Here is a 20966-nt window from a genome sequence, read left to right on the forward strand (position 1 = left end):
TGCAGGCACACGTACCCCTAGACATCTGGGATCAGCTATTTTGTGCTGACTCAGAGCTCCCCCACCACACACATATGCAATGTTAGCCATCTTTGTTGTGGGGTAGTCACCAGAGAAGACTGCTCGGACATGGGTTTAAGCCAATAGAAAATCTTTATTAGCGACTACATTAAGTATTGGGGATCCCAGTGTAGCCCCGAGCCTTTCTCAGAGTGAGCTTTTAAGCACAAAAACCATGTTCTGGGTTGACACACTTCAGTTAACAAGAACAGTTAGCCAGAAGTGGAACTACAGAAGCCAAAAAGCAAGTTTAGAACTTTAGAGCCTTTCCCAGAACTATGGACCTTGATGGATTGGTCTTCGTTTTCATTTTGGCAGGTGATACTGTCTAAGTGCTGAGTTTTACAGCCTGAGTGGCACATCCACCATGAAGTCAGTTGTGCTAATGTCTCTGTTACATCTTGGTCCATGTAGGATATCCGTATCCTCACCATGTTGTCTAAACATAAACTGGCCCTTGTGGACCTCTGTTCCCTACAGCCTGTTTGTGTATATTCACATGCATGTGCATGTGGAGACCAAAGGTCAACCTCAGCTGTTGCTCCTCAGCACAGCTCTCCATATTGTCTTGAGGCAGTCTTGCATCAGGACCCAGGGCTTGCCAGTAAGGCTGGGCTGGCCCATCTGCGAGCCCCAGCCCCCATCCTGCCTCTTCCTTTCCACTGCTGGGATTGCAAGTGGCTTTTTACATGTGCTCTGGGGATAACCCCAGGTCCTCATGCTTGGGTGGAAAGCACTTTAAGGACTGTAGAGGTTTTGAAAAGGATTTCTTTACTTCGGGACTTTTCAGAACCTTTACATTATTTACATTCATTGGTAGTTTCTTAGAAGAACACATTATTTATAACGTATTTCAAACCTAGTAATCCGAAGATCCCCCCAGCCGCAAACTCATTTTTTTTTTGTGTGGAGTTTTTGCAGTTGTGTGTGTTCTGGAACACTTGAGGATACTATCACATTACTCATTTTGGAGCGTGTCTTGTCACATCACGTGCTGTTCCTTTTGTGATGGGGGCGTCTGAAGCCAGTACCGTATTGTTATATAATTATTTTGTGTACGATCTTGATCTAGTAAACTTCAGGGACAGTGTTTCATTCTTCTCTGGATCCCCAGTGTCAAACGTAGTAGCCACTCAACAAATGTTGGTTGAAAGACCGCCCCCATCTGTTGGTGCCCCAGAAACACAAACTGATCATCTATTGGTGCCAATCAATAATGACACCTGGAAAACAGAGCAGATCCTACCAGCCACGCCAGCCACGTGAGCACGTCACCACACCAGAGGGAACCCCCTCATCTGGGGCTATAAAAGAAGAGCACCCCAAGATCAGCATGTGGCCACCATGTCACTCAACCACTCGTTACAGTCCTTACCCGGGAAAACTGTCCCAGTGACTGTCTCCTGACCTTGCCCCTCAGGTCCTGCTCACTGTCCCTTGTGCCCATGAGATCTCACTTCAAACTGACCCTTAAATAGCTTCCTGAACTTGGGTCTGACACCTGGGCCTCAGAACAGTTCTGCCCTTGGGTTCCTAAGACTTACTGAACACCTTTCTGAGTATTGCAGCCTCTTTAACCCTTTCATGGCCATTCTGTTATATACATGTATATATACATACATATCTATACATATATGTATGTGTGTGAGATCTAAGAGTTAATATTGGTAATTAAGGTTGGAATAAAATTCTCATGATTGTCTATGGCCAACTTTTCAAGCAAAATTGAAATTACCTGGGAAATTGCAGCCAGCCAAGCTGTGATTTTTATTTTTACTCCATAAATTTTGACACCAGCATGTCCATCTGGTTCTGCTCCTGACAGAAGCGTACTGAGAGATGTTCACACTGATACACTGACCCTACAAATGCAAGCCCCCGTCCCTCCCTGTCTTCCGTCAGCTGGGGCCAGGCAGGCCAGGGAGCCCAAGGATGTGCGCCAGTACAGCCAGCATAGGTTTGTGGGCCAATGAGGACAGGGCCCCCATTGTTCTAGCCAGAGGAGCTGGAGGTAAACAGGACTCTTGGGATGGGAGGAGGGCAGGAGGGGGCAGGAGAAGGGCTGAGAGCAGAAATCTGTGCTGTGCCTCTTCCTCCCCAGATGGGCTTCGTGCCTGCGGGTGTCCTGAGATGTTCCAGGCGAGTGGTTCTCAGCCTTCCTAATGCTGTGACCAGTTTCATGTTGTAGTGACCCCCAACCATAAAATTATTTCGTTGCTACTTCATAACTAATTTTGCTACTGTTATGAATTGTAATGTAAATATCTGATATGTGACACCCCCCCCCCCAAAGGGATCATGGCCCATACATTGAGAACTGATACTCTAGACAGCCTTCTTCTGCTAGGCCATGTCATGGACTTCACAGCGCTCTTGGTACACAGGGATGATTCGTAATGAAGCTCTTTATTCAGTCCTGACAGAGCCTCTTAGCAGTTCAGGGGGCAGCCTGGCCCCTTATTCTTATCATCCCCGGTGAGCCTCACATCCAGTGAAGTTCCTTGGGGATCACAAACTGCCACAGCCAACAGAAATTCATTCTCTAGAATCCGGGAAGCTGGCAGTCTGAGACCAAGGTGATATCCAGTGATGTCACCTCCTTCGCGTGTGGGTAGCTTTGTCTTCTTTCCGTGTCTACACATGGTCCTTCTTGTGTAAGCCCCAAGCTGTGGTGAGATCAAAAACCCTTCTGTGGCTAGATTCCAGAGAAGGACCTGAGCCCAGGTGCTCAACCCTGCCCTGAGCACCACCTCTAGGAGAGAGGACCAAAGGCGGGCTGCTTGGGCTCAGACTCAGGTGAGCTCAATTAAAGAGAGCTTCCCAGTGGTGGAAGTAGAGAGCGCTCCCTGACTCTGGAATCCCCTGCGGAGAATGATCTAAAGGACTTGCACCCCTCATACCCTGGTGCAATATTAACGCAGAGGCTGGGTGTCCCCTGCTGAGGGCTGCTCAAGAGTTCCTGGCTGCCCTGGGGGTCGGATGTATTCCCTTCACCGAGGTGCCCACTGATTCTGCACTGGGAACACTTCCCAGGGATCAGGCACCTGAAGGGGGTGCTGTGTGGCCCTCTTTGATCTTCCCCACAGCCCCAGCCTGGTTCTCTAGAGGAGGCGGAGAAGTAACCTCCAGAAAGGTGATGGAGCAAGGACTGGAGAGTGGGCAAGGGACACCTACTGGAGCAGCACACACTTGTTTTCCTCCCCTTTGAGAGGTTGGAGGATCAGAAGTTCAAAACCTACCTGGGCTGTGTAAAACGAAAGGAGGCGGGGGTCTGAGAGCGTGGTTTAGAAATAGAGTTCTTACATGTGTCAGGCCCTGGTTCAATCCTCAGCGACCCACGAACATATACAAAAGAGTGGGAGGTGTGGGTTGGGGTCAGCTTAGGATACACAGCAGGTCCTCCCCTGCTCAGCTTCCCTCTGCATGTGGGAAGTGGACCATAGGGCTGGATTGCGCTGGTGCTCACATTTACGATTTCTCTTATTTCTCTATATGTCCTCCCCTCTGTGGGGAGGGAGTGCTCTCCCAGGCTCCCCTGCCTCCCAGTTGGAGAAGAGAGAGGGCAGGGGCATGGGATGGGGCTGGCTCAGATCCCAGAGAAGCGGCTTCCACATGGCTGAACAGAGCTCCAAGCAAGAAGCTCACAAAGCAGGGCTTTGATGGTTGTCTGCAGGCTGGGTCTCTCCCCTCTCCCTCAGGACACTTCGCTTGTTTCACTCTGGGCCTCCTGTGAGCCTGATTTAATGGGAAACAGTGGGCCTGAGAAGTTCCTTGTGACACACTAATCCGAGCTTGCTGACCTGACCACACCTCCAAAGGAGGCAGCCTCCAGAGTGCCAGAACAATTCAGGCACCCTAGCCCCAAGGAAGAGCTGTCAGGTAAGTTAGTAACAAGGCCTGGCCAGGGAGCATAAGACGGTGTGTGTGTGTGGGGGGGGAGTTAGGGGGGGTGAGTAGTGAGAGGCGGGGTGGGGTTCACCATTCTCAGATTGCTCCGTTTGCCTGTAAAGTGGTGTGAGTCAGACCTATCTGTAAAGTGGTGTGAGCCAGACCGATCTACAGGCAGACTCAGCACATATAAATATGGAGTGCCTAATTCAATTAGGACTGCAGATGATCAAATACTTTTTATGTCCTGTATTTGTAATTAATATGTATTTTATTTGTCAATTCTAAATGGCAGAGAATATCGATGTGGAGCTGGGGGGAGCATGTTTTCATTACAAACATGCCTACAGCTCATAGATAAGTGCTTTTAAAAAAAGAGATAATTGCTTCTCTGTGCCAACTTTAACCTTATATTTCTAAGGTCTGGGTCTTGTGCTGGTGATCTGCTTCTCTGGCTAGGGGTATCCACTAATTCTTGAGTTCTTCAGACGTCTTGCTTTGCTTTCTTTTGTTTTGTTTGTTTGTTTGAGACAGGCTTTCCCTGTAGCCCTGGCTGTCCTGGAACTCTCTATGTAGATCAGGCTAGCTTCAGACTCAGAGAGCCAAGTACTGGGATTAAAGACACGCATCACCTTGTTTGTTTGCTTATTTGTTTGTTTGGTTGGTTTTTTGAGACAGGGTTTCTCTATGTAGTTTTGGTGCCTGTCCTGGATCTCACTCTGTAGACCAGGCTAGCCTCGAGCTCACAGAGATCCACCTGCCTCTGCCTCCCAAGTGCTAGGATTAAAGGCGTGTGTCACCGCCGCCCGGCTCACTTTTAGTTTTTTTGCGATAGAGTCTCATGTAATGCAGGCTGGCTTTGAACTCACTATATAGCCAAGAATAACCTTAGCCTCTATCTCCTAAGTGCTGGGATTCTAGGTGTGTGCCACTATACTCGGCTCCTGGTCCTGATGCTCACATATTTGGATGTCTGTCTGCTTTCCAAAAAGTTGGCTTGTACTTGGTTCCTATGAGCAGATTCCAGCCCCCAGAATCCCCTGTCCTTGCAGGGCTGTGGTAGGGACAGATTCAAAATGTGGGAGACCCTCAGATATTCTCCAGGACCCTCAAGTTTCAGTGTGACTCGAAGAAAGGGAGAGGGGACTCTGTTGCAGAGCAAGATTCTGTCTAGAAACCCTGTGGTCTTCATGACAGTCACCTTTGGTGGCTGCTATCATCTTCAATGTGCTTCTCGGTCTCCGACGAAATTAAATAACTCGCCTGTGGTCACACAGGTGGGAAAAGCCAGATTCAAATCCAGACCTCTCCAACCTACAAGGTTTCTGTCACCAGCTCCCCAGGGAGTTTGCACAGAGACGACATGGCTGGAAGCATCACACAGACTCAGTGTCAGGGAGACGCAGGTTCAAGTCCCAGCTACCCACCAACTATGAGGGGCTGAGCTGACTGATGGAACCTGGTGGCAGGTAGAAACAGAGTGATTAGAGATCCTCACAGTCACTGGGGACACGTAGGCCTGGGAGGGGAAAACCTGGGAGCATGTGAGCCATGACTGAAACCCGCTCTGGTGGCCCCGGGGCTTCCTGTGTGTGTGTGTGTACATTACTTAATTACATCTCATAACCCTTCCATCCCAACAGGGGACGGTTAAGACTCGAGTGAAATCACACAATCTGCAACTGTGAGGGACAGGGTTCGAACCCGGGTCCCAGATCCAGCTGCCCCAAGCTGCTCCTTGCTGTTTACAGGAGTCACAGCTCAGGTATATCTCCTAATCCCCGGCTTCCTTGGGTTATGCTACCTCGGAGAAGTCACTTACTCCCCCGGCCCTGTTTTCCCTTAGATAAAAGAGGAATGGCGCTACCACGCCTGTCTCTGAGATAATGAACTTGGAAGTTCTTAGTGTGTCACGTAGCTCTGAGCACGCACTCAGGACTAATGGCCTAACGGCTCACCATGGCTCCTAAGAACGAATGCACTGGGCATAGAGCCATCCACTGGGCTGAGAGGTTTCTGGGGTACCCACTTGTGCTGGGCAAGGAAGGCTGCAGAAAGGATTGCCTTACACTGTAGTGACCTGACCCTGTAGCCGAGAATGGGGCCCAATTCTGGCTAGCCACAGCTGAAGAGTAGGGTATTAGTGGTGTGCTCCTTCCAAATGCAGTGTTCCCAAAGTGTAGCCCAGGAACCTTCCCCTTCAGAGCTGGGTGGGGAAGGGGGGCCCCTTTAATTTTAGCCCGCTAGTTAGAATCATAGGGGTCAGGACCCATGCATCTGAATTTCTGCCAATCATCTAGCTGTTGGGAAGGACACGGGTGCTTGAGGTTCTAGGCTAAACACAGAAGGTTTCTCCAACATCACTGCAGTCCTGACTTCCTTGGCTGCTGGGGACAGGCCACCTGGAGAGGCCAGGGCAGAGCAAATGTGTTCTCTCTTTTTCCTCAGTGTCATCGAGAGGCAATATGTCAGAGGGGGTGAGTAGCCTGGGCTCTTCTTCCCTGGTCCCCTTCCTCCCTACACCTTGGCAATCTCTCTGGGGTCCTGATCCATCAAAGGGAGGAGGCTTAGCAAAGATCTTGGCCAAAGGTACTATGCAAGATCTCAGCAGGTCCATAGGCCAGTGGTTCTGGCTGCTGGGGGGATGGGGGTGGCGGGGGCAGGCAGAGCTGTCCTTCCTTCGACATGACTCCTTTCTGCCCAGGTGGGCAAATTCCGAATGGTCCCTGAAGAGGAGCAGGAGCTCCGGGCCCAGCTGGAGCAGCTCACAACCAAGGACCATGGTCCTGTCTTTGGCCCGTGCAGCCAGCTGCCCCGCCACACTCTGCAGAAGGTGAGGCGCTGGGGTGGGAGCGGGTGGAGGCGCTGGCTGGGACAGCCTGGTAAGGAGCACAGTAGGGGTGGGGTGGACATGACGGAATCCTCTAGGTCATCCTGGACACGAGAGACTGGCCTATGCCAGAGACTATCCTAAAGGTCAGAACTATTGCAACAGCTGGCTTAATCAGTACTCAGACCCCCTTAATCTGAGACTCCAGCCTGGAGCCTAGGGGCCAGGGGCCAGCCTCAACTCAGGTGTAAGGAACACTGCTTCAGGAAAGCGGCCCTGGTGAACGGGGGTAAAATGGCTGTGCCCAGTGGAAAAGCACGAGGCTCACGTTCTAGGACCAGACACGTTCACCTTGCTCTGTGGCCTCGAGCAAATAGCTTTCCCTCCCTGCACCTGGCTTCTCTGTGCCTAGGAAATGTGAATATAGCAGATGGACTAGCTAGCGGTTGCCAGGGCGAAGGTGAGACGTGGCTGAGCTCTGCTCCAGGCTCTCGTCTCTGCGTCGACCGGTGTCGCCATTGGCAGGTGCTCTCAGGTCATCCACATTCGACTTCTTTCTTCTCCCTTGCCCTTCATGCTGCCCAAAGGAAGTCCTCACAGCTCTTCCAGCCCAGCAAAAGGAAGGGCCGTGGAACTCTGGGGCGAGGCAGGCTGCTCTCTGATGGGTCAAGTCTGGGAGGGTCACTGAGTGAAGGGGGGGAGTCCTCCTCCTCCTTGGGGGACCTAGGGCAATAACGTGTCACCTCTAGTCGCCTCAGCCTGCCTTTCTGGGAGATGGGCATAAGAACACTAACTGTGCCGTGTATGGTGGTTCTGTGATCCCAGCCCTTGGGAGACAGAGGTTGGAGAAGTATAATTTTAAAGCCAGCCTGGGTTACATAGAGAGATCCTGTCTCAAAGGAAACAAAAAATAGGATTGGGGGTGTGGCTCAGTTGACAGAGTTGTCCAAAGTGCAGGAGATTCTGTATTCCACCTCCAGGGTCACATAAAACTGGGCATGGTAGCACATGGCTATAAACCCGGCACTTGGGAGGTACAGGCAGTATCAGAAGTTCAAGGTCAACCTTGGCTATATATCAAACTTGAGGTCAGCCTGGGTTAGAGACATTGTCTCAAAAAAACAAACCTACAGCCAGGTGTGGTGACACACACCGTTGATCCCAGCATTTGGGAGGCAGAGGCAGGTGGATCTCTGTGAGTTCGAGGCCAGCCGGGTCTACAAGGCAAGTTCCAGGACAGACAGGACTGTTACACAGAGAAACCTTGTCTTGAAAAACCAAAACCCAAAACAAAAAGCAATAACAAACAAACAAACAAAAAATGCCAAAACAAAAATAAGGGCTTGGTGAGGTAGCTCATTGGCTAAAAGGCATTTGCCATCAAACCTGACCAAATGAGTTTGATCCCAAGGACCCACATAGTAAAAGGAGAGAACCAACTTCCGCAAGTTGTCCTCTGACTTCCACATGAACGTCACAACACACACACACACACACACACACACACACACACACACACGCCCCCCCTAAGTACACATGCAAGAATAAATAAATGCAAAAGGCAATTAAAGACACAAAACAAAATAATAATTAAAAAACAAAACAAACCCCCACAATGAGTTGTGGCAAAAATTAAAAGCACAGTAGTTTAGGGATGGAAAGATGGCTCAGTGATTAAGAGCATTTTTGCTCTTGCAGAGAACCCTGACTGGATGCCTGGCACCCAGTGGTGGCTCACAACTATCATAACTCCAGTTCCAGGGGACCTGATGCCCTCTTCTGACCTTCTCAGGCACCAAGCACACATATGGTGCACAGACCTGCGTGCAGGCAAAACACTCACGTATACAACGAATGAATTCAATCAATTAAAACACACACACACACAATGTATTTAGAGGACTGGGCAGCGTGTGGGGTAAGAGCACAGAGCACACGGGCATTTGCTGGAAACACTTGTTGTTGTCAATGTCTGGCAAACAAATCCAGGCTGAGCCCGTTGACTCTCTCCAGATGCCTATGGGAGAGCAGGCTGCCACTCCCTGGCCCTTGAGGGCAGAGCTGCACAGGAGTAAGGGCCACACTGCAGCACCCTGGGCACGCCCAGCAGGCCCACCTAGATGTGAGCCTTTTCACACATGCCTGTTCCTCACCAGCACCTATCGGTAACTTCTGCCCCCCCCCCCCATTCCAGGCCAAGGATGAGCTGAATGAGAAGGAGGAGACCCGGGAGGAGGCGGTGAGGGAGCTACAGGAGCTGGTGCAGGCACAGGCAGCTTCCGGGGAGGAGCTGGCCCTGGCGGTGGCTGAGAGGGTACGGGCAAAGGACAGTGCCTTCCTCCTGCGCTTCATCCGCGCTCGCAAGTTCGACGTGGGCCGCGCTTATGAGCTGCTCAAAGGTAAGGCCTGCATTGGAGGACTGGCCATGCAAGGTGGGAGGAAGTTTTGAGGAGGGTGTCGACCCTTTCCACACTAAGAAAACTCCCTCATGCCATGAGGTAGTCACTGTTGGTGGGGCGTTTACCCACCAACCCCACAGTTCCCCGGAGTTTTCTTGAGTGCGAGCAGCAGGAAATGTTAGCTAGAAGGATTTAGATTGTGGAGATAAACAGAAAATACGGAATTGCCTCCAGAGGGCCTGGAACCTTTTCCAACGGGCCCTGACTGTCTCTGCCCCAGGGTATTTATAGAGACGCCAAGGGGTGGAGCCAAAGACCTCCTCCCCCAGCACAGCCAAGTGCAGACCATCTCAGACACCTGCACTCAGGCCCGAGGTCCTGATCATCCTCTATGAGGACATGCTGGGTAAAGCCATGAGGAACCTGAAAACGGGCTCCTACAACTGTTTCCATATCCTGTGTGTGTGTGTGTGTGTGTGTGTGTGTGTGTGTGTGTGTATGCATGCATGCGCGTGCGTGTGCGTGCATGGGTATGGTATGCACACACCCATGCGTGTGTGAATTGAGCAGTCCTCAGGATCACTTGGGCTCTGTTAGTTGATGGATGGATGGATGTATGGATGTATGTATGGATGGATGGATGGATGGGTAGATGGATAAATGAATAGATGGTTGGACAAAATTAGATGGTCAAGAACAGATTCCTAGAAGACTCTCTTCTCTGTCAGTCTTGGAACTCAGTGAGTAGAATTCAGGTACCACATTTAGACAACAAAGGAAGGTGTTTCCTTTGTAGCTCCACCTTTGGCTCTGGAATGTTCCAGATGGTGAAGCTGTGCCTCCTCCATGCACTGCCCTGACACTAAACCTCAACCCCAGTGGAACCAAAGATGGTGCTTGCTTGCCTTGGGACTGGGGAGCTGGGACAGAACTGCCATGGCCCTGCTGGGTAGAGAAAACATTTCCTGAAGAAATCGTCTTTGGTGTCTATAGAAGGTTGAAGCAGGTGGTCTGCAGCCTACTGGCTTTCCCTTTTTACCTTCCTCCTGTGTCCCCAAATGTCAAGTCAGTGCCAGGGCCCACCACTGTTTTAGGTCAAGGAGCGCAAGCATCCCATGCCGTTGTGGAACTTACGTTCTATTGGTGGAAATAAGAAACCTGACAGAGAGAATACATAGGTAGAGTTTGAGTGACAGAGGTAAAGGACAGAAGACTGAAGCTGGAAGTGAAGGTTCTAGAAATGCTCCCACTCATTTCTGAATGAGGGACACCTGAAATAAACCCCGAGGAAGCCAGACATCTGAGTAACGGGGCAGAGGAAACAACAAGGTAAATGTGAGGTAGGATAAGACTGGAGAGTTCCAGAATAGCAGAGAAGTTGTTGGCAGTTTCTTGGCAATTGCCCCCTAAACCCAACCCCTGGGCCCCAGGTTGGGGGTACAGATGGCCCCATGAAGGCAGGGACCTGTTCAGGGTAAGGAAGAATGGCATTTGTGGGTGAAGTAGGTGCTGCTAGAATTAGGAAGGGCCCCCGAGTCTAGCTGGGGCCTTGGGTTTCCTCAGCACTGCCCACCCACCCACCCAGTTGACCCTGTGCCCAGCTGACAGTCTGTGCCTTGTCCCCAAGGGAAGGAATGTAGCACATATGATTACCTTCTTAAGTAGGGCGGTACGTCATGTCTGCACAGCTCACAACGGGGACATTGTGAACCATGTGTAATTGCCACAGCATCTGGGGGAGACAGGCCAGTCTTGTGGAAGGGAACCACGAGACGCAGACAGTTGGATGTCCTGTTATGGACAGACAGCAGCCAGGCCGCTGATTCTCACCATGTGCCACCTGAGAAGGCGGGTGAGCGTGGCTGGAAAGGCTGCCGAGATGGCTGCTTGACTCTTCCTCTTCCAGGCTATGTGAACTTCCGGCTCCAGTACCCTGAACTGTTCGATAGCCTCTCCATGGAGGCCGTCCGCTGCACTATCGAGGCGGGTTACCCTGGGGTCCTCTCCAGCCGGGACAAGTATGGCCGAGTGGTTATGCTCTTCAACATTGAAAACTGGCACTGTGAAGAGGTCACCTTTGATGAGGTCAGCTGGGCTCTCTGTCCTAGCCCTTGTCTTTAGTGTTGGGTTCCCCAGGAGGCAAGGTCTGTGGAGGGACGAGGGCAGGCGGTCACCTGCATCCAGGCATTTTCCAAACAGGGAGAGAATTCCTAGGATGTTCCAGGACAGCTGGGAAGCCCAGCAGCTCTGCAAGTGGAGCCCACTGGCCTGGCTATGCCCAGCGATGCCAAGTGGAGGCAGCAGCTATGGGCCATGAGCTGACGGAAACCATGCCAAACACTGAAAGCTGAGAGCAACAGAGAGATGGGGATCAGAGGGCTGTGGGCTGGAAGGTTCTGGAAGGCACAGGTTCTGTCCTACCTAACCACCTGCTTACGGTACGTTCATAGGTCTAAGCCCTTAGGAAGTCTGATTTTTTTTTTCTTTTTCTTTTTTCTTTTTCTTTTTTCTTTTTTTTTTTTTTTTTTTTTTTTTGGTTTTTCGAGACAGGGTTTCTCTGTGTAGCTTTGCACCTTTCCTGGAGCTCACTTGGTAGCCCAGGCTGGCCTCGAACTCACAGCGATCCGCCTGGCTCTGCCTCCCGAGTGCTGGGATTAAAGGCGTGCGCCACCAACGCCCGGCAGGAAGTCTGATTAAGGGAAGAATAAAAGGTTTCCCTTTATGCTTTTTTTTTCTTTCTTTCATTTTTCCTCCTTTCTTGTTTGTTTTGTTTTGAAACAGAGTCTCAGGCATCCCAGGCTGGCCTTGAACTCACTATGTAGTTAAGGATAGCCTTCAAACTTCTGCTCTCTTGCCATGCAGGGGTTAGAGGCATGTGCCGACATGCCTGGTTTTATGCAGTGCTGGGGACCGAACCCAGAATTGCACACATGCTAGACAAGTCCTCTACCAAGTGAGCTAAGTCCCGACCTTCTCCGGTGTTCCTAAGAATACTAGTATATGTGAATAGAGGAGACTGTTTTCTTCACCTTTTCTACTTTTTAAAATTAATTAATTTATTTATTATGTATACAGTGTTCTGCCTGCATGTACCCCTGCAGGCCAGAAGAGGGCACCAGATCTCATTACAGATGGTTGTGAGCCACCATGTGGTTGCTGGGAATTGAACTCAGGACCTCTGGAAGAGCAGCCAGTGCTCTTAACCACTGAGCTATCTCTCCAGCCCCAAAATGTTCACCTCCATTTATTTATTTATTTATTTGTTTATTTATTTATTTATTTATTTATTTATATCTATTATTCATTTAATGTATCTGGTGCTCTATCTGCATATACACGTGCGTGCCAGAAGAGGGCATCGGATCTCATTATAGATAGCCGTGAGCCACCATGTGGTTGCTGGGAATTGAACTCAGGACCTCTGGAAGAGCTGCTAATGCTCTTAGGCTGAGCCATCTCTCCAGCCCCCACCTCTTCTACTTTTTTGACCCCAGACTTTAAGAAGAAATTAGATTGCACTGGCCAGCCCTTTGCTCTAGTTCAGTGGTGATGGAAACAGTCAGCATCCCGACCTTACGCCTGCTCTTAGTAAGGATGTTACTAGGCCTTCTCGGTAAGCAAGACACTAGCTTTAGAATTAAAACTTTAAAAAAGAAAGACATATTATTTGGGGAGGAGGGTTGGAGAGATGGCTCAGCAGTTTAGAGGACTTGCTGCTTTTGCAGAGAGGACCTGAGTCCTGTTCTCAGCACCCGTGTCCGGCAGCTCAGTCTCCTGTCACTCCAGCTTCAGTGGAACCAACATCTTCATCATAAATGAATGATAATAAGAGTAAAAATGAGCCAGGCAGTAGTGGAGATGTGCACCTTTAATCCAAACTATATAGACAAACCCTGTCACATAATAAACAAACAAACAAACAAATAAAACAAGTAAAATAAAATATATATATATGCCTCTCTACATAGTCCTGGCTGTCCTGGAACTCACTATGTAGAACAGGTTGGCCTTGAACTCACAAAGATCCAATTGACTCTGCCTCCAGAGTGCTAGCTAGGATTAGAGGTGTGCACCACCACAACCTGAAAGATTTATATTATTTTTATTCATTCATTCATTAATTCATTTATTGTTTGTTTGTTTTTGTTTTTCGAGACAGGGTTTCTCTGTGTAGTTTTGGTGTCTGTCCTGGATCTTGATCTGTAGACCAGGCTGGCCTTGAACTCACAGAGATCCTCCTGACTCTGCCTCCTGAGTGCTGAGATTAAAGGCATGTGCCACCGCCACCTGGCTCTTATATTATTTTTAATTGTGTGTGTGTGTATGTGAATGCTAGTTCCTGGGAAAACCAGGGGCATCAGGTCCCCTGGAGCTGGAGTTACAGTTCCAGGCAGTTATGAGCCAGCTACCTGATGTGGGTACTGAAATCCAACTCAGGTCCTCTGTAAGGACAGCAAGGTTTCTTAATCACAAAGCTATCTCTCTAGCTCCAACTGAAGGTATATTTTTTTAAGAAAAAAAATGTAGAAACATGCATTTTTTGTATTATGTTAATAGTATCTATTCTTTTTAGAATATACAAAAAATTGCAAACAAAATCATCTATAATTCTGCTACCTAGTTTTTTTTACCACTATATTCTTCCAATTTATTTTATACACACACACACACACACACACACACACACACACACACACACACACTTCTTATAACTGTGGGATCATCAGTCATTTTTGGTGGCACAGGCCTACAAACCCATCTACTAGGGAGGCTGAAGAAAGAGGACTGATTACAAGTTTAATTAAGGCCTGCCTGGGCTGTAGAGTGAGTTCAAGGCCAGCCTAAGTCAGTTAGTAAGACACTGCCTAAAAATTCAAAGTAAAAAGAGATGGTGATATAGTTTAGTATTTGCAATACTCTGGGTTCAATCCCCAGTACTGAAAAAGAGAAGGGGGAAGGAAAGAAGGGAGGGAGGGAGGGAGGGAGGGAGGAAGGAAGGAAGGAAGGAAGGAAGGAAGGACAGAGACAGGGAGAGAGAGAGGGGGAGGGAAGGAAGGAAGGAAGGAAGGAAGGAAGGAAGGAAGGAAGGAAGGAAGGAAGGAAGGAGAGAGACAGGGAGAGAGAGGGGGAGGGAAGGAGGGAGGAAGGATCAGGGAAGGGCAGATATCACAACAACAGGCAGGGTAATGGTGGTCAGAACTGCAATTCCAGCACTCGGGTGTCGGTGGTAGGAGGAGCTGTTGTTCAAAGCTAGCCTGGACTAAACGGTTTTCAAGGCCAGCCTGAGCTACAAAGTGAGACCCTCTTAACAAAACAAAACAAAACAACAACTAAGGGCTGGAGATAGAGCTCAGTGGCAGAGTGCTTGCCTAGCCCATCCAAGACTCTACCATTAATTTCTTCTGTGCCCTGTCGCGAAGAGTTCCCCATACTGTTAATTAATGGTTTACATCATTTTCACCGCTCCGCAATGTTCCATGGCTTACATTCTCCTTCATTTCCCTCCTCTCTGACTGGACACTCAGGCTGTTTCTAGTGCTTTCCAACATCATAAGAGTGCTGGGATAAACTCTGTGGCTTCTAATCATGAACGTGACATTTAATGTTATCTTATTGGCATGTCTTCTGCGAGGGGGAGGCCCTAGATGGACGTCTGCGGCAAATTCCTGCAGTGAGGCCTGTGCCGGGGGCTCTCCACTCAGGACCCCACGCTTTCATCACCTCTGTGGGTTGGATCTTAAACCCTGCTCCCTGTGCTTCAGGCGTTCTGATGCTGGAGATCAACTCGGGGGCCTCCCGGCTGAGCCCCACACCTAGCCTCTGTGTTTCTAGATCTTGCAGGCATACTGTTTCATTTTGGAGAAGCTGCTGGAGAACGAGGAAACGCAAATCAACGGCTTCTGTATTGTCGAGAACTTTAAGGGTTTCACCATGCAGCAGGCAGCGGGGCTCCGCCCCTCGGATCTCAAGAAGATGGTGGACATGCTCCAGGTGAGACCTTGGAACCTGTCCCATAGGAACCTTGGGGAGGCTTGGCCTGGTTTCCCAGTTTCCCGGTGCTGGAAGGGACCTGAGGGGTGGGCAATCTAGTGTCCTACAGAGCAGTGACAGTTGTCATCCCAGCCACAAACACTTGCATGGTGATTGAGTGTGCTAAGGACATGGGAATGATTTCATTGGCTCCTTGAGAGGGTTCTCATCCATATCTTGGGCTTCATCTCACAGACCTGGAAACCGAGGCTCAGAGGTTAAGTGACTTTGCAAGGTCACACACAGATAAAGTGGCAGAGGCTGGATTTGACTCTCTCTGAGTGATCCTGGGACCTTAGGCTGTCTGGCCGTGTATATCCTGCTGCCTCTTTTTGCTTGTGAGTTTATCCAAGGAAAGGATATTTCTAGCCCTCTTCTGATTCCTTCATAGACAGATAGCCCCCAGGCTCCTCTTTGAGCTGCCTTATATTTGCCTTACATGTATTGGAAAAGGGGAGGTTGGATATGGGTATGGCAGTGGCTGAAGGGCAGAGGCATGACAAGGATGTCCTTATGGTTGATAATGGTTTGTGGTTCACCCAGTGGACAAGTGGTTTGAAAAAACCTCAATCCCACCCCCCCCCCCATGGGGATACTGTTCTATCGCCTGCACTGGCCACTGTGGCCCATGTCTGTACTTCTAGCGCTCAGAAGGAAGAGGTGGGAAGATTGGAAGGTCAAGGTCATAACTCAACTATGTCATAAGGTCGGCTTTGGACACATGAGACCCTGTCTCACAAAACCAACAAATAATACCAACACACACACACACACACACACACACACACACACACACACACACACCCCAAACACACAATCACCAAATAATTAAATAATCAAGCAAACATACCACTTCATCCTTTTTTTTTTTTTTTTTAAATTATTTCTAGGGTTTCATTTCTGTCTCTGTTTTACATCATGGGATGGCTTTAGGTTGTGTAACTTGCAGGGTTTCCTCCCTACACCTTGGAGCCAAAGTGAAGTCAAGGTTCCCTGGCGGCAGGCCCCGGGATGGGCTATCCTCCAGGGCAACATGCGATTGATGTTGGACAAGTCAGTCCTCACTCCATGGGGAGAGGTTGTGTCTGTGTCTGTCTGTGCATGTGTGTGTGAGAACATGTGTGTGTGTGTGTGTGTTGGTAAGTAGGAGCCTCTGAGACCACCAGGGCAATGGGGTGGGGGGATCTCTCTCTGTCACTACAGGATTCATTCCCAGCGAGGTTCAAAGCTATCCACTTCATCCACCAGCCATGGTACTTCACCACCACCTATAACGTGGTCAAGCCCTTCTTGAAGAACAAGTTGCTACAGAGGGTAAGTTCACGGCTGCCTCCTGAGCCTTCCTCAGACACTGCACACTGGTCCCAAGTTGAGTAGACAACCCCGACAGCCCCACATGGAGAACTGTCGAGAAAGACATCTCCAGGCAAAGACGTCACGCAGCGGCTCTGTTCTTCCCTCCTGCCTCTTCCTCCCACTCAGTTGTCCTGCTCACTTTCCTGCAGGTCTTTGTTCACGGAGATGACCTGGATGACTTCTTCCGGGAGATTGATGAGAGCATCTTGCCCGCTGACTTTGGGGGTACGCTGCCCAAGTATGACGGCAAGGTGGTTGCAGAACAGCTCTTTGGTCCTCGGGTCGAAGTTGAGAATACAGCCTTGTGAGGAGACGCCCTGCCATGTGACCTGTTAGCATCCTAGCCCTCCCTCAGCTTTCCTGAACCCGAGGCTGGGAACAGGAATGCCTGAGGTGACTGGGTTCCCCAGACTTCTCTAGGTTTAGGAGAGCTTGAGTGGCACCTCATCCCAAACTGACATAGAAGGTCTCAAGGCGAGGGGATGCCTTTAAACAGGAGACTTGTGAGGCAGTTATGGTCCCACCCGCCTCTGCAGTTATAGGGCAGTGACTTTGCGAGAAGTTGGATTTCAAAGACCAATTAGGCTTCTCCCTGATTTCCTTTGTAATCGCTTTGATACTTAGGGTCTGCAAGGCGGAGTTGAAAGCCTACTCACATTCTGTAAAACGAAGAAGGGGAGGAGGGCTTGACACGCTAATGATTTGACAAACACAGCAGCTGTAGGCAGTTAAGGGGTTTCCCACGCAGAACTGCAGGGAGGGAGCAGCTTGCATTTGGGGCGACCTGCTGCTGAGTGACCCAGGCGCTAAGAGCTTTGGATCTTTCCATGGTAGAGGTCGTGTCCCTTCCTCTCCACCTATCTTAGGGGTGGTCCTCGGGGTGGGTCCCCCTTCACTAGACGCTCTCTTTGCCTTGTTGGATGGGTTTGACTTAAATTCATATCTTCTCTGAACACTTAGTCCTCGACAGACAAATAAAGTCATTCTTTGTCTTGTGTCAAGCTCTTTTGCGATGAATTTATGGCTTTTTTAGGGTTCCAATGGCTGGGATAAAACAGTGACCCAAAGCAGCTTGGGGAGGAAAGGGTTTATTTCATCTTAACAGGTTGTAGTCTGTCAACCAGGGGAGGCAGGGCAGGAACTCAGGACAGGAACTGGAGCTAAGGGCATAGCGGAGTGCAGCGGACTGGCTTGCTCCTTGAGACTTGATCAGCCTGCTTTCTCATAGCACCCAGGACCACTAGCCCAGGGTGGCCACCCCCCACAGGGAGCTGGGTCCTCCCACATCCGTCATCAATCAAAATGGGCCCCACAGGCCAATCTGGTGGGGTATTTTCTCAACTGAGGTTTCCTCTTCCAAAAAGACTCTAGTTTGTGTCAAGTTGATATAAAACAAGTTGGCACAGATTCCATTTCCCAAGTCTGTGTGTTTTGACAAATACAAATGTTTTCTTCCTATGGAGCTGGCTTCCACAAGTGCACAGTGAATTTTGTGCGCTCATTTTTTGTAACTGAGACTTCCTGTCAGAGCCTCCTCTGCTTGCTGGGCACGTGATTTCCTCTTTGGCTGGCACTGCCTCATGGGATATGGGGCTCCTAAGTGTTGATTGCTCCTTCTTCCAAGATGAGCTCCTGCTCCAAGCTGGTAGCAGACATTCACTCCTGTGGTCTGGCCAGTGGTGGTGGCCTCAGGTGAGAGCTGACTGGCCTGGTTGATTGCCTGCATACCACCAGGTAAGTAAGAGTCATTAGCTCTTGCCTGTGGGGTCACTGCTTCATTAGGTACATGAAGAATTTTTGGTGCTGTGTAAACGGAAGTTTCTGTCTCTCCAGCAACTCCCAAATATCTGGCAGCTGCTGCCCAAGTAATTGACTCTGAGGTTTAATATTACTTATAAATGTTTGGTCGATGGCTCAGGCTTTTTATTAGCTAGCTCTTACATCTTAAATTAATTCATTTCTATTAATCTATGTAGTGCCACATGGCTGTGGCATTACCAGTCTGTTGGCATGTTGCTTCTTGGGTGGGTGGCTGGCTAGTAGCTACTACAGCATGAGACTCTTAATCTCAGGGTTGGGGGTTTGGGCCCCATGTTGGGCCCCATATGTAGGTGGAGGTTTCTGTGTGTTTAGAACCTTTTTAAAGCCTTCTCAGGTCTTATGTGGATCTACACCAGGTGGTGGGTGCCAGTGCTGTGCACCTATTGTGGGACTTCAACTGTTTCCTGAATTCTGAGATCAATCCCTTCTGCTTTCACACCTTTGAGAATTTCTCTGACCCACAAGCTCTCTTTCTTATATTTCAGTGAGGCTGTTATAAATATATGGTGGTGGTGTGGTGTATGCCCATCACTCAGGAGGCAGAGCCAGTGGATGTCAGTGAGTTCGAGGCCAGCCTGGTCTACAGATCAAGATCCAGGACAGGCACCAAAACTACACAGAGAAACCCTGTCTCGAAAAACCAATATATATACATCTCTTATTTTCTTTCTTTTTTTTTAAGACAGGATCTCACTCTGCAGCCCAAGTTGGCCTTTTACTTGTGGCAATCCTCCTGTCCCAGCCTCCTGTGTTGATATTATAAAATTTACCACTATATGAATTCATTAGTTTTTTTACATTAAAAAATTTATTTATTTGTATTTTATGTATGAGTGCTCCGCATGTACACCTGCATGACAGAAGAGGGCATCATATCCTGTTATAGATGATGGTGAGCCACCATGTTGTTGCTGGGAATTGAACTCAGGACCTCTGGAGGAGCAGCCAGTGCTCTTAACCCCTGAGCCATCTCTCTAGCCCCCCCCCTTTTTTTTACATTTGTGTGTGTGTTATGGTGTGGTGTGGTGTGTGTATTGTGGTGTGGTGTGTGTGTGTATGTGTTATGGTGTGGTGTGTGTGTATTATGGTGTGTTGTGTTGTGTGTGTGTCTGTCTGTGTGTTATGGTGTGGTGTGCCTGTGGAGATTAGAGAAAAACCCTCTGGAGCTGAAGGCATTTCAAGAATGAGAACATTGCAATTATGTCCAGGGGGTGTCAGGCCAGGTGCATTTGTCAAGGTGGGAGGGCCAAGATGGTGACTCTTCTAAAGAGGGAGTAGTTTTGAGGAAACCAGTATTTGGCTGAGTAAAAGACTTCATTTTTCTTTTCTTTCTTCTTTATTTTTCTTTCTTTCTTTTTCTTTCTTTCTTTCTTTCTTTCTTTCTTTCTTTCTTTCTTTCTTTCTTTCTTTCTTTTTCTTTCTTTCTTTCTTTCTTTCTTTCTTTCTTTCTTTCTCCTTCCTTCCTTCCTTCCTTCCTTCCTTCCTTCCTTCCTTCCTTCCTTCCTTCCTTCCTTCCTTCCTTTTTTTTTGGATTTATTTATTATGTACACAGTGTTCTGTCTGTCTGTATGCTTGCAGGCCAGAAGAGGGCACCAGATCTCATTATAGATGGTTGTGAGTCACCATGTGGTTGCTGGGAATTGAACTTGGGCCTCTGGAAAAACAGTTGGTTCTCTTAACCTCTGAGCCATCTCTCCAGCCCTCTTCCTTTTTTTTTTTGAGACAGGGTCTTTCTGTGTAGCCCTGGCTGTCCTAGAACTCATTTTGTAGACCAGCCTAGCCTCGAACTCCCAAGTGCTGGGACTAAAGGTACGTGCCACGTGCCTGGCTATTTTCATTTCCTATCTACTTATTTAATTTGCATGTGTACTTGCCCATGCATACATATGTAGAGGTCAGAGGTCGATGTTGAGTGTCCTCCTCTATTGCTGACCACCTTATTTTTTTGAGGCAGGAGGCCTCACTGAACCTGGAACGTAATGTTTCAGCTAGCCTGGCTGGCTAGCGAGTTCCAGGGATCCTTCTGTGCCTCCCCCCAGTCCCCCCCCATCCCCCCTCCTCCTCCCCCCAGCTCTGGGATTACAGGAATGCACTGCCACACCCATCTAGGGTGCTGGACTTCCTGACTCAGGTCTTTATTCATATTCCTATGGCTTGGTCAGTTTGATCAGCCTGCTTTCTTATAGCACCCGGGGCCACCAGCCAGGGGTGGGTGGTACCACCCACAGTGAACTGGGTCTTCCTCATCATCCACTGGTCAAGAAAATGGCCCACAGGCTTCCCTGCAGGCCAGACTGGTGGGGGCATTTTCTCAATTGAGGTTCCCTCTTCTAAAAGGACTCCACTTTATGTCAAGTTGACATAAAACTGGCCAGGACCGCTTACATTTCCCAAATCTGCGTGTTTTGACAAATACAAATGCTCTCCGCCTGTGGGGCTGGCTTCCACAAATGCCTAGTGATTTTTTGATTGTGTATGAGAGTTCCTGTTAGAGCGGCTGCCTGCTGAGCACGTGACTTCCTCAGAGGGTGGGACTGTATCTTCTGAACATGGGGCCTTTACCCACCGAGCTCTCTCCCCAG

At 49.2% G+C, this 20966-nt stretch overlaps 1 protein-coding gene across 1 annotated transcript; it reads left to right on the forward strand.

Moving 5' to 3' along the window:
* The first annotated feature begins 3697 nt into the window (after positions 1–3697).
* Rlbp1 (retinaldehyde binding protein 1) lies at positions 3698–17564 on the forward strand. The gene is made up of 9 exons (XM_028879221.2): positions 3698–3939; positions 5592–5713; positions 6397–6425; positions 6653–6781; positions 8973–9177; positions 11084–11262; positions 15010–15168; positions 16411–16521; positions 16713–17564. Exons 3-9 carry the CDS (start codon positions 6414–6416, stop codon positions 16869–16871), a joined length of 954 nt encoding a protein of 317 aa, XP_028735054.2. The 5' UTR covers positions 3698–3939; positions 5592–5713; positions 6397–6413; the 3' UTR covers positions 16872–17564.
* The last annotated feature ends 3402 nt before the right edge of the window (positions 17565–20966 follow it).

Source organism: Peromyscus leucopus, chromosome 1, assembly GCF_004664715.2.
Source record: "Peromyscus leucopus breed LL Stock chromosome 1, UCI_PerLeu_2.1, whole genome shotgun sequence".
In the NCBI taxonomy this organism is placed as follows: Eukaryota; Metazoa; Chordata; class Mammalia; order Rodentia; family Cricetidae; genus Peromyscus; species Peromyscus leucopus.